This window comes from Lactuca saligna, chromosome 4 (assembly GCF_052625555.1).
Source record: "Lactuca saligna cultivar CGN05327 chromosome 4, ASM5262555v1, whole genome shotgun sequence".
Classification (NCBI taxonomy): domain Eukaryota; kingdom Viridiplantae; phylum Streptophyta; class Magnoliopsida; order Asterales; family Asteraceae; genus Lactuca; species Lactuca saligna.
In genome coordinates, this window is record NC_136420.1 from 332,757,478 (window position 1) to 332,771,528 (window position 14,051).

The 14,051-nt window shown below is 40.9% G+C and overlaps 1 protein-coding gene across 1 annotated transcript; it reads left to right on the forward strand.

Moving 5' to 3' along the window:
- Positions 1–11,010: 11,010 nt before the first annotated feature.
- LOC145040110 (putative F-box protein At3g28280) lies at positions 11,011–13,028 on the forward strand. Its single transcript, XM_078988088.1, has one exon. The coding sequence runs from the start codon at positions 11,033–11,035 to the stop codon at positions 12,395–12,397; it is 1,365 nt and encodes a 454-aa protein (XP_078844214.1). The 5' UTR covers positions 11,011–11,032; the 3' UTR covers positions 12,398–13,028.
- Positions 13,029–14,051: the final 1,023 nt, after the last annotated feature.

Genomic DNA, 14,051 nt, shown 5'->3' on the forward strand with positions numbered 1-14,051 from the left:
AAGCAGTAGTCTCAACCCTAATATAACATGTCGACAAATAACAATTAATAACATACTTAGCAGCCAAAATGTATAAAATATATATTTTACTTATTTTTATATGTAAAAACATTTTTTATGTATAAAAATGTATATTTTATATATTTATATATGTATAAAAATCGTACTTTATATATATATATATATATATATATATATATATATATATATATATATATATATATACTCCCTTCGTCCCAAATTAATAGTCCACTTTTGACTTTTTAACTATTTTTTCTTTAATTTTGATCTTAAATATTTTTATTTGTGTTATATATTACTTGATAAAACTTATAACAATGAAAAAAACATTTAAAATACTATCCATTCATATATTTTGCATCAAATATTATCTATCAAAAATAAAAATATTTAAGGTCAAAGTTGAAGAAAAAAGATTTTAAAACTCAAAAATAGACTATCAATTTGGGAAGGAGTTATATATATATATATATATATATATATATATATATATATATATATATATATATATATATATATATATATATATATATATATATATATTGTAACGTCCGAAGAACACAACCAATTTAAAATTTTCAAAACAACACGATTTTCATTAAAATGTTCACAAAAAGGTTTTCAATACAATTCATTTAAGTATTCCCAGAATCATGTCGTTACGAAATCATAAGGAGCGGTACGATCGCGCCTTCGCCTTGCCACAGTCTCCTGAAGAACCTGAAAAACATTAAACCACAACTGTAAGCCCGAGAGCTTAGTGAGATACTCCCAAGATACCAACCACGCATACGCCCTTCCAGGCTACGACCTTCCGGTCCAAAACATATAAATCATACATAACATAACAGAACATAGAACAACCATGCATATCGGGTCTAACGTGACTGGTCCGCCGTATCGGGCCTTCAGTCCTTCGGATCCATCCTCCGGGTCTAGTCATGTCCTTCGAGTCTACAGTGGGGTTGGTCCGCCCGCATCAGGCCTTCAACCCACCTGGTCCACTCTCTGAGTCTACAGTGTGACTGGTCCGCCCGCTTGGGGCCTACAGTCGGCCTGGTCCACTCTCCGAGCCTCGGCACGTCTGGTCCGCCCTCATGGGGCCTACAGCCTGTCCGGACCGCTCGCTGGGCCTTCGGAATAACCGGTCCGCCCTGGGTATCTTGGCCTACAGCACAAAGCAGGACCCGCCTCAACCCATCTCCAGTCCAAACAACCATGTGCACCAACATACATTCATATAACAGTCATAATCAGCAAACCGAGTAAACAGATCACATAGCATATCATTACTCTAACCGGGCTACCGACCTACCCGTTCACTAGCATAGCATTACTCTGCATATCGAGAACTGACCTTTACAAGGCCCCCTAGCATGTATCATCCTAACTACCAGGATGCAGACACAACCAACAACAACATGATAAACGTAACTAAATCTCAATACAATAAAGGGCCGGCCTTGGTGCCTTAGACCCTGTTGATATAGTGAGGATAACTCACCTCGAAACTGACGGCTGAAAAGATAAGATCCCGCTGCTTCGAACTCTGACACAACTCTTCCACTGAACATCAACAAAACCCAATAAATATCCATAATTACCAAAATACCCCTGGAAGACAACTGGTCAACCCTGGTCAAGGCAAAGTCAACCCCTGACTGACCCTACTCGTCGAGTCAACTGATGACTCGCCGAGTCCTTATGCTCAGACTTCCCTCAATTAGCGACCCAACTCGCCGAGTCACCCCAAGACTCGTCGAGTACAACACTCTGAGTCCACTCGCACCCCAACTCACCGAGTCGTCCCTCGACTCACCGATTCATCGACTCAACCAGAAATATTGGGACTTCCTTGACAAGACTCGCCGAGTCCAACCGGACTCGTCGAGTCCAAGGCCATCTTCAACCTACTCGCCGAGTTGTTCTTCCAACTCGTCGAGTTCAAGGCCATCTTCAAGCAACTCGTCGAGTCCACCCATGTGACTCGCCGAGTTCCACCGGTCTGAATCCATACAGAAGCATCTCAGGCCATGCAATTGATCCAGAACATAGATCCAGCCTCCTACAATCCAACCATCACGTAAAGTAGCAAACTTTACGTGAATCAAACGAGATCTAGGCCATTTCCACCTTAAAACCAAGGTTTGGGACATGATAGCTTCATTCATAGCACAAAGGTTGGGACTTTAATGCACTCAATGACTTCTCCACTCCAGATCTGAGGTAGCAACCTCAGATCCATCCTCCAACACCAAAATGTCACACAACCAAGCATCCCACACAACCCCAAATGATGAAACTAGGAATGCACAGCTTAAGGACGAAGATATTACCTCCAAAAGATGCCTCAATAACAGCTAAACACGAATCCAAGCAAAGCCCTTTGATCCAAACCACCTCTCCTTCAAGATTTCTCCAAGCAACACCTCTCCAAGTTCCAATTTGCTCCACCAATGCTCTTCTCCACGAGATTAGGGTTTCTGGAACTCAAGGGGGGAATAAGAGAGGCTGTGGAGGGGTATAATGTTCTTTATATAGGGCTCAACCCCGGAAATTAGGGTTTTCTTCATACAGCACCTACTCGCCGAGTCCACCTTTGGGACTCGCCGAGTAGGCCACTAGACACGCGACCCAACTGCGACCTGACTCGCCGAGTCCATCCATGGACTCGCCGAGTCACCCTCTAAACTTACACTTCCAGCCCTTCAATTCTACTCTTGCGATTCCGGGATGTTACAATTCTCCCCCACTTAAATTAGGCTTCGTCCTCGAAGCCTTCGGCATCTCATCTTCAATTTACTTCCCACTATGCGCCACTTGACCTTGACCGAACCAAGTCCCTCAAAGTACAACCATAGAACCAGAAGCTCACTTTTTCCTTCCATACGGTGTTCCCCACCATCTACTCGAACCGGCACCCCCTGTACCCTCCGATAACCACACTCAACAACCGAGAATTACCCATGATGCCTTACTGCTCCAATTCTCATCTTTCACTTGACTCACATGGCTATAAAGCCACGCACCCTCGGATTCCCGATCCGAATTCCACTCTACCCTTACCCTGACGACCGAAGGACCCATTCTTCCATTTCGGAGCAACTCCCCCGAGTTCTCCTATCGCAATCACACATACATGCTGATCTAGCTCTGGCACCCTCAGGTGCGGATAACCTGATATACAGAAGATATCCTCAACATCCTTCCAGGATAAACCACCGATACATACCCAGAACCCTGATCATGATCTCACTGAGAGTCCAAGACTCTTGCTCTGCATCCCTTCCGAACTCCCCTCCCTGACTCCACGTTGCGATATTCCCTCTGCGCCCAAAGCAACATATCGAGTCGAATAAGCTTATATTCCGCCGCCTAAACACACTACTCAAAGATCATCGACGGACCACAGTGATCGCAACTCCACATTGCCGCTTTCACTTCCGTGAATTCGCTCTCCCTTGCCGGAGTTTCATTCCTCCCTCTTCCCTTACCAAGGAAACCACTCGTCTGCCCGCTCATCACGACAGGCACCCTGGTGCCCATCCTGCGCCACATTACCTCCCTACAGCGCACTAAACATCCATGCGCTACCGCTACTCTGCCTCTCATCACAAGGGCTCTCAAGCCCATGCACTACCTTTACCGCTAATGATCGCTTGCCGGGGCCAGACCTCCCAATGTATTCCCACTGCAACATACGCAACCCAACCTCCAACCGATCCAACATTACCCGCAGAGTCTTCAGCATGACTGGACCGCCTCCCCGGGCCTTCAGTCAATCTGGACCACTCTCAGAACCTTCAGCCAATCTGACCGGACCGTCCTCCGAGCCTTCGGCTTGACTGGTACGCCTACCGGCCTTCAGTCTATCCGGACCGCTCAACAATCACTCATCATTCCGAACTATCTCTTCAGGAAATTCTCCCGTGCGTACCATTCTAGCCTTCTAGGGGTTCCGAACTCTATCTCCATCATACGTACTCGATCCCGGCCTGCCCCCATGCCTTCCTCAATCAACTGCTCTAGGTCTGTATTTCGCCCCCGCACACCTATTGCTCACCCATACGAGCCTGCTCTCAACTAATAAAAATACCGCTGAATTTTCCCAAGCAGCTAAACAACCTCTCAGGCCCATCGATCACCCGGAGAATTTCCAATTCTCCCCCACTTAAGACACTGACAGATAATCATCGGTCGCCATCACCGATCTCCCAAAGCACCTCGCAGAAATCAACACATGCACTCCAAGTGCGTTTCACCAGCACCAACAACTTTCATACCATCATGCTCCCCCGCTGTACAACCCGCTCGAAAGCGACTCAACCTTCATCTTTCCGTTCCTCAGATTGCAGAATCCAACTAGCCTCCAAACTAACGCCGCATTCGCCACCAATCCTCACAAAGATAATCAATGATGGCTCGAAGTATAATCCCATAACCATAACGATCCCTCAAGGGACACAAGATACTAAAACCAAAATCTCGATCACAACTCGCCAATCCCTCAAGGAATAATGAATACCACAAGAAACCCGAAACGCAATTTCCATAGCCAACCAATGAAACTAGAAGATAACAATACTCCACAACAATCATAAATAATCAAAACATCAGAAAGAAACATACCCGCAACAGCAAGCTGAAAAACACGACCCTAAGCCCTTGGGGGCTCCGCTCCACCCTGACCTCCACCTGTGATCCTCAATGTAGCCGGTGCTGGAGCCTGCACCGATCCTGCAGCAATCTATGGACAGTTGACCTTCAAATGTCCAACCTAATGACAATGATAGCATATCCTCAAATCCCGAACCGGCACCGACTGCCGACAATCCCTCGCATAGTGTCCCTCCTTCCCGCACTTGCGGCATGCTCCACCGGACCGACAAACCCCGGCATGACCCCTTCCACACTTACCACAGACGTGGCCACCCTGATCTCCCATCCTGAAATCAACGGTCTTAGACCGTTTCGTCGCCGGCTGCGACTGAACCGGAGCTTGCCTCAGCTCCCGCATCTGTAACTCAATCTCTAACTCACGCCGCCTGGCGGCCTCCTGCAACTCCAGCAAAGTCTCGCACCTCTGCGCAGACACAAACTGTCTAATATCCCTCTTTAGCATGCTCAGATATCGAGACATCTGAGCCTGCTCCGAAGCGAACTCAGGGCAAAACATCGCCCGCTCAGTAAACATCCTGGTGATTTCCGTCACCGATTCTGAATCCTGTTTCAGCTCCAAGAACTCCTGAGCCAACCTCTCCCTCTCGACCTGTGGAACATAACGAGTACTGAACATCTCCCTGAACCGATCCCATGAAATCGCAGCCCTCTGCGCATCCGAGTACGATCCCGTGGTCAATCTCCACCAATCCTTTGCTCCGAGCCTCAACAGGTTCAAAGCACACCTCACCCTCTGATCAGCAGGGCATGAACACGTGAAGAAACATCCTTCCACATCTGATAACCACCTCATAGCAACGATCGGATCCTGAACTCCATCAAAAGTGGGAGGCTTCGTATTATCGAAGTCCCGATACTGAAAACCTCTGCTGGCTCCTCCCCCTGCCGCCGCTACTGCTGCGGTAGCCGCCGCGGCAGCCGTCTCCGTGAGAGCCGCATAACGCTCATCAAAATACTCCACCATGGCGGTCTTGATCGACCCAAACAACTCTGGCAGCTCAGCCCGAATCAACGCAGCAACCTCATCATGCAGAATCTCGCGAATCCTCGCATCCAACTCGTGCGTACTCATCTGACTGACAACCTCTGGCTGTGCAGACCCACTTGGAGCTCCCTCTCCTGCTCCTGATCCTGACCCGGATCCACTCCCAGCGTGCCCTGGAATCTCCATACTGAAAATAAAACACCAATCTCAGACATATTCCACTATTCCGGGAACCAGCTCTCATCCCAACCCTAGAGGTCATGATTTCCCTGATACACGTATGAGTCCGTGCTTTCAGTAGTACGGGCCCATACTACCTTCCACACCAACCCATATTTGTATGAAGTACTCCCACAACACCCTAGCGACACACATAGCAACGCTCTATCCTCACCACTAGAGGAACACTAGAAATCTCTCCCAAGGAACCCTAGGCTAGCAGGCATCATAAATCAGGCAACTCATCAATAAATCCTGAAGATCCCTAGCCTAACTCTAGCATGCTGTTCTATCAAAGCTTAATAAAACAATTGCCATGTATGATATTTTGGGGTTACTTACTGGCTCCGGCTGATCGTACCTCCGCGTCCTCCTTTACTTATTTTGAAAACCATTTTAATTTCTCTTTTTGAAAACTCTCCTCGATTTGAGACTGGAGTCACACAAGTGTCCCTCCAATTCACTCAAACCAAGGCTCTGATACCAACTTGTAACGTCCGAAGAGCACAACCAATTTAAAATTTTCAAAACAACACGATTTTCATTAAAATGTTTACAAAAAGGTTTTCAATACAATTCATTTAAGTATTCCCAGAATCATGTCGTTACGAAATCATAAGGAGCGGTACGATCGCGCCTTCGCCTTGCCACAGTCTCCTGAAGAACCTGAAAAACATTAAACCACAACTGTAAGCCCGAGAGCTTAGTGAGATACTCCCAAGATACCAACCACGCATACGCCCTTCCAGGCTACGACCTTCCGGTCCAAAACATATAAATCATACATAACATAACAGAACATAGAACAACCATGCATATCGGGTCTAACGTGACTGGTCCGCCGTATCGGGCCTTCAGTCCTTCGGATCCATCCTCCGGGTCTAGTCATGTCCTTCGAGTCTACAGTGGGGTTGGTCCGCCCGCATCAGGCCTTCAACCCACCTGGTCCACTCTCTGAGTCTACAGTGTGACTGGTCCGCCCGCTTGGGGCCTACAGTCGGCCTGGTCCACTCTCCGAGCCTCGGCACGTCTGGTCCGCCCTCATGGGGCCTACAGCCTGTCCGGACCGCTCGCTGGGCCTTCGGAATAACCGGTCCGCCCTGGGTATCTTGGCCTACAGCACAAAGCAGGACCCGCCTCAACCCATCTCCAGTCCAAACAACCATGTGCACCAACATACATTCATATAACAGTCATAATCAGCAAACCGAGTAAACAGATCACATAGCATATCATTACTCTAACCGGGCTACCGACCTACCCGTTCACTAGCATAGCATTACTCTGCATATCGAGAACTGACCTTTACAAGGCCCCCTAGCATGTATCATCCTAACTACCAGGATGCAGACACAACCAACAACAACATGATAAACGTAACTAAATCTCAATACAATAAAGGGCCGGCCTTGGTGCCTTAGACCCTGTTGATATAGTGAGGATAACTCACCTCGAAACTGACGGCTGAAAAGATAAGATCCCGCTGCTTCGAACTCTGACACAACTCTTCCACTGAACATCAACAAAACCCAATAAATATCCATAATTACCAAAATACCCCTGGAAGACAACTGGTCAACCCTGGTCAAGGCAAAGTCAACCCCTGACTGACCCTACTCGTCGAGTCAACTGATGACTCGCCGAGTCCTTATGCTCAGACTTCCCTCAATTAGCGACCCAACTCGCCGAGTCACCCCAAGACTCGTCGAGTACAACACTCTGAGTCCACTCGCACCCCAACTCACCGAGTCGTCCCTCGACTCACCGATTCATCGACTCAACCAGAAATATTGGGACTTCCTTGACAAGACTCGCCGAGTCCAACCGGACTCGTCGAGTCCAAGGCCATCTTCAACCTACTCGCCGAGTTGTTCTTCCAACTCGTCGAGTTCAAGGCCATCTTCAAGCAACTCGTCGAGTCCACCCATGTGACTCGCCGAGTTCCACCGGTCTGAATCCATACAGAAGCATCTCAGGCCATGCAATTGATCCAGAACATAGATCCAGCCTCCTACAATCCAACCATCACGTAAAGTAGCAAACTTTACGTGAATCAAACGAGATCTAGGCCATTTCCACCTTAAAACCAAGGTTTGGGACATGATAGCTTCATTCATAGCACAAAGGTTGGGACTTTAATGCACTCAATGACTTCTCCACTCCAGATCTGAGGTAGCAACCTCAGATCCATCCTCCAACACCAAAATATCACACAACCAAGCATCCCACACAACCCCAAATGATGAAACTAGGAATGCACAGCTTAAGGACGAAGATATTACCTCCAAAAGATGCCTCAATAACAGCTAAACACGAATCCAAGCAAAGCCCTTTGATCCAAACCACCTCTCCTTCAAGATTTCTCCAAGCAACACCTCTCCAAGTTCCAATTTGCTCCACCAATGCTCTTCTCCACGAGATTAGGTTTTCTGGAACTCAAGGGGGGAATAAGAGAGGCTGTGGAGGGGTATAATGTTCTTTATATAGGGCTCAACCCCGGAAATTAGGGTTTTCTTCATACAGCACCTACTCGCCGAGTCCACCTTTGGGACTCGCCGAGTAGGTCACTAGACACGCGACCCAACTGCGACCTGACTCGCCGAGTCCATCCATGGACTCGCCGAGTCACCCTCTAAACTTACACTTCCAGCCCTTCAATTCTACTCTTGCGATTCCGGGATGTTACATATATATATATATATATATATATATATATATATATATATATATATATATATATATATATATATATATATAGTCTTTTGTATTTATTTTATATATACATATTGTATTATGTATTTAAAATTTTGTATTATACATATAAATCTTATCCATATATTTAAATTTTAGAAAACATATTTCATGTATAAAAATCCAAAAAATCTTAAGTTTTACATATTTGGTTGGAAAAAGTCCTAACTTTTTTCTTTTAAGTAAAAATAATAAGTTTTCAAAAAACATTTCATTTATAGGAATGACCGTATATTGTTTTTACCGACCAAAACAAATATTAGCTTTTTTCCAACTACGCGTACAAAACTTAAAACTTCATTGGTATTCGTTTGGTTAATTTGAAATTAAAAAAAATAAATAAATAACCTCCTAGTTTTTATGCATACTCATCTTCTGCTCATACAAAATATTGACATGTGTAATCCATTAATTTTCTTTCTTAATATTCTTTGCGGAAATCTTCAGTATTGTCCTAGAATTCTGGCTCGTTTTACATTTTAGTCACAAATTATTATTTTGTTACAAAAAAAGTCCTAAAAACCTGTAAAATATTACATTATGGTCATTTTTTTACCTTTTCAACAAGTAACCCTGCCTAGGTGGCATGACAAGGTGGAAAGTAGCTGATGTGGCACAGCTGACGTGGCAACATTTCATTTATTTGAAAAAACTGAAGTTTCTATTGAAATCATAGAAAAAAACTGAAAAAATATACTAAAAGCGAAATAAAATATGATACAACCAATATGATATAGGCCTGGCAATCGTGTCGTGTTCGGGTTGGCGTGCCGTGGGTTGGTGGGTTGGCGGGTCAAAATATGCCAACCCAAACACGACCCATTTAAATATACAGGTCACGGGTTGGCGGGTCACGTGTTGGCGGGTTTGGAACATAAACCCATATATGACCCGCCAACCCATTTATTTATATGGGTTCATAGGTTGGCTGGTTTGTGGGTCAAATTTGGGTTCGTGGGTCCGAATTTTAGACATTTAAGTCTTAAACATCCAAATGAAAATTATAAACATTCATAGAAACATGTTACAGACTTAGCCTTATATGTTACGACTTACGACCTTAGACCATTCACCACGACTCAAAATGTCAAAACAGTCAAATTGTCTATGAATCAAAGGTATATATTATATAATACTTATTAAATATTCATACTTGATACATAAATACATTTAAAAATAAAATAATTTTTTTATTAAGAATATAAACGGGTTGACGGGTCAACCCGTTTAGTTTTTGAGAAACTCATATATGACCCGTTTAATAAACAGGTTGGCGGATTGACGGGTTAGCGGGTTGGCGGGTTGAAAAACTCAACCCAAACCCATTTATTTCGTGTCGTGTTGCGGGTCGTATCACGTGTCGTATCGAGAATTGCCAGCCCTAATATGATACAATAGCATAAAAATGTCATATAGTTTAAAACTCGATGATAGTAAAGATTCATATTTAAGGTCGATAAAGAAAATTTTGGAAGCGTTTAATACAAATGAAAGAAAAATAAAGGTTTTGTGTTTTTAAAATCCGAATGTTCCAGACATGATGATCATCTACGTAACTTAATAAAGTTGGATAATTTATTTAAAGAAATTTTCTAATATGTGTCCAATGATATATATATATATATATATATATATATATATATATATATATATATATATATATATATATATATATATATATATATATATATATATATATATATATATATATATATATATATATATAAAAGAAGTACTAATTGAAGTATTAATTATGAAAAATAGTGTCATAATTAAATATGATAAATATTACATAATTATAAATAATATTCTTTATAACTAATGTAGTTTTATATTTAATTATGATAATATTACATATAATTAATGTTTATTATATTTAATTATAGTAATATTTCTTATAATTAATATTTCAGTTAATGCTTTATATATATATATATATATATATATATATATATATATATATATATATATATATATATATACTTTAGGATATATATTAGAAAATCTCTTTTTTAAATTATTCGTAATTATAATTATTGGTTATTTTTGTGATTATCCCCTCTAATCAGCCTATAATAAATGAACGTGGTGATACCTAAAATAGAATTATTTAAATAATGCAATAGAATTAATAAAAGTAATTTATTGTAAAACGAATTAAGTTTTATTATTATTATCGTTGTTGTTATTATTATTATTATTATTATTATTATTATTTGAAAATAAGAAACATTTAAATTACATTTTGTATTTGATTTTTAAAGAATTAAAAGAAGCGTAATACGTCATTCTCCCCAAATCCATTAAAACCCCATTAAACCCCACCTCCTTGTGAATTCTCACAAACCCTTTTTTTTACAACACCCATTGTGCTTCATGGAAGACGATGATACCAGCCATTCAAGCAATCAGTTCAAGGTTGATGGCGATCATAACACAGTTATTCAGCAATTTCTGCCTAACAATATATCCAGAAAGAGAGAACAGTTGTTTTGGTATGATATTCGAAGCTTCCCTGATTCGTTGCTTGTCGAAATTCTCGCTAGATTACCTCTCAAATCAATTTTTAGGTTTAAACGTGTCTGTAAGCATTGGCACACCCTAATTTCTCACCCTTCCTTTTGCCGATTCTATTTCTCAATTCTCAATTCGAACGCAGCGTCTTTCAGAATCTTGTATAGGTACATCTACCTATCGAATTTCAAAGAGCTTCTTAATCGTTTTCGCCCCGAAATCCACACATGTTCAGAATTCTCTCTTCTTTTTCTTTCTAGCATTGAAGAACACGAAGGACAACGACCTTATCAGTTTAAGGTTTTAGCTATGAGTAATGGTTTGATTCTGTGTTGTTTGTGGTCTTCATCACCATTTGTTTACTACGTCTGTGATCCAGTCACTCGCCAATGGATCGTTTTACCTACAAGTACTTCCCAATCGCAGCTTTTCTTCGGTGAAGGGCTTATTACTAGGGTTAATCAAGATCATATACTTACTGATTATACAGTTGTTAGGGTCAATTTTCCTGAATCTCAATCCAATCATCTGAATTTAGAGATGTTTTCATCCGAAACAGGCAAATGGGTTAGCTACAAGTTAAATTGCCCTACTCCCATCAAACTGCGGAAGATTCATGGTGGTGCCCCGATTCATTGTTACGGAGCTTTTCATTGGTTGACTCACAATCATGGCATAGTTGCTTTTGATCCTTACAAAGATTCGAAATCTGTTCGCCTGATTCCACTCCCACATGACAGAGATCTCGAAAGTGAGCATAATCACGATGGGCTTTATCGATTATTTGATGAATGGCATGGAACTCTTCGTTATTTCGAGGTGGCTGATGATCCCACCAAGTTGTATTTTCTGATCATGTGGAGTATGAAGGATTATGAGAAAGGAGAATGGTGTTGTGAATTTAAGGTGAGGCGTAGCGATCTTCATTGTAGAGATTTGGAATTGAGTAATTGGTTGTTGAAAGGGAAATTTCTTCCGATATTGTTTCATCCGTTGAATCTGAATGTTGTGTACTTGAGATGCATCGAGGTTGGTTGTATTGTGTCGTATGACGTTGTGAATAGAAGACTGGATGTTGTTTGTAAGCTGAATGGCGGCCTTGAAGATGGAGAAGTCTTTTCTTGGCGTGTGGTGATCCCGTTTTTGATACCAAGGTGGCCGCAACCTCTCCCCACCACCCCAAGATCTGTCACTCCACCACCACCACCACCACTGCGACCATGGTGAACTCAGTCGTGAGAAAGAGGATTCTTATCTCCTTTTTCTTTTATCAATAGCTGGGAAGTATGCAAGAAAAGCCCAACGTATTATACTCTTACACGTTGAAAACCCCGTTTGATATTTTGTTTAGAAAAACACAATCCATTATATTTCACCTTTTTAGAAAAACAAACAGTAGGTTTCATAACAGTGGGGCCAAACGTTTTTTATTCCTCGGATTTTACTCGTATGAACAAAGTACATCATTTTGCACATGGATAAAAATTGACCAAAAACCATAAATGACAACATACTTTTCATGTTTTTATTGTAACCCTTTGTTTGTGTTGTCACCATCTCAATGTCTTTTGGCTCCACCCCACTCTCGTCAACTTCGTATTTTTCATCATTTTCCAACACAATTGCCTCCTCTAAAGTAATTGTTGAGACCATACAACTCAAATCCAATGAAGTGCTTAGTTGCATGACTCTACAATTGTTAGCTCAAATCATCTATCTTTGCTTACCAAAAGGCATTTGGCTTAGCAGTAAAAAGTGATCCTTTCAAATGAGAGATAATGGGTTCAAATCTTTTAGGAGACATATATGGTATTTAGGAGTAAGTTTAAATAGTTTGACATTTCAAAAAAAAATCTATCTTTGCTTCACCAAATATCACATATGTATCTAAACTCTAAAGCAGGCGATTTGAATACATCAAGATTTGAGATCACAGACAAAATCTACATCATAATACTAATCATCTTGAATACATCAAGATTTGAGATCACAAACAAAATCTACAACATCATAATACTAATGATCGACAAGACAACAAACAATCAATATCATTGAAAACTAACTGAAGAAAATTAAGAAACTGACATTTTTGCTCTTTTTGATGGTAACACAACTCAAGCCACGAATGGGCTTCATCCCGAGCTTTAACATAGCCTTTCAACTTTTTTTTCACTTCTTCTTTGCTTTAACATACCACTTGCATCTTGTTGGCCTGCTAATTACAATACAAAAAAAAAAAAAAAAAAAAAAAAAAAAAAAAAAAAACAATTAACTTATGATCCTAACATACATAAATGATGTTGGACTACAAATATATGTAAATTCGAACCTACAGATGTGTGTTCTTTCTTGCATGAGTTGATGAGATGAGACATCTGCTTCCCATTCTTCCTCATAGCCGTTTTCAAGATTCAACTTTTTTTTGGAATGACAAATATGATATACTCCTAAACTACTACTAATCCATTTATTTCTTAATTATGTGATTTTAAACGTACAACCACGCTTTTAGCTTATTAATATCCATGTCATAAAAAAAATTCCATGTTACATATTTATCCGATCGTTTTCTTTAAATACTTGCAAATTGGTTAAAATTGAAAGGTAAAATATAATAGGTTATGTTTTTATAAAGAAAAATGTAATGGTTTTTCTCACATAAGAACATAATAGGTTGGACTTTTATGTATATTCTTTTGATAGATTAATTAGATGTGAGATTCATGTATTACATGAGTTTATTTAAAAAATATATGAAAATTTAACAATTTGAGAAGTTTGAATTTATAAGAAAAATGAGAAAATTGAATTATTAAAATTAATAAAGGTTTAATACATTGAATACATTACATATATAAACCATTTCTAATAAATACCTTAC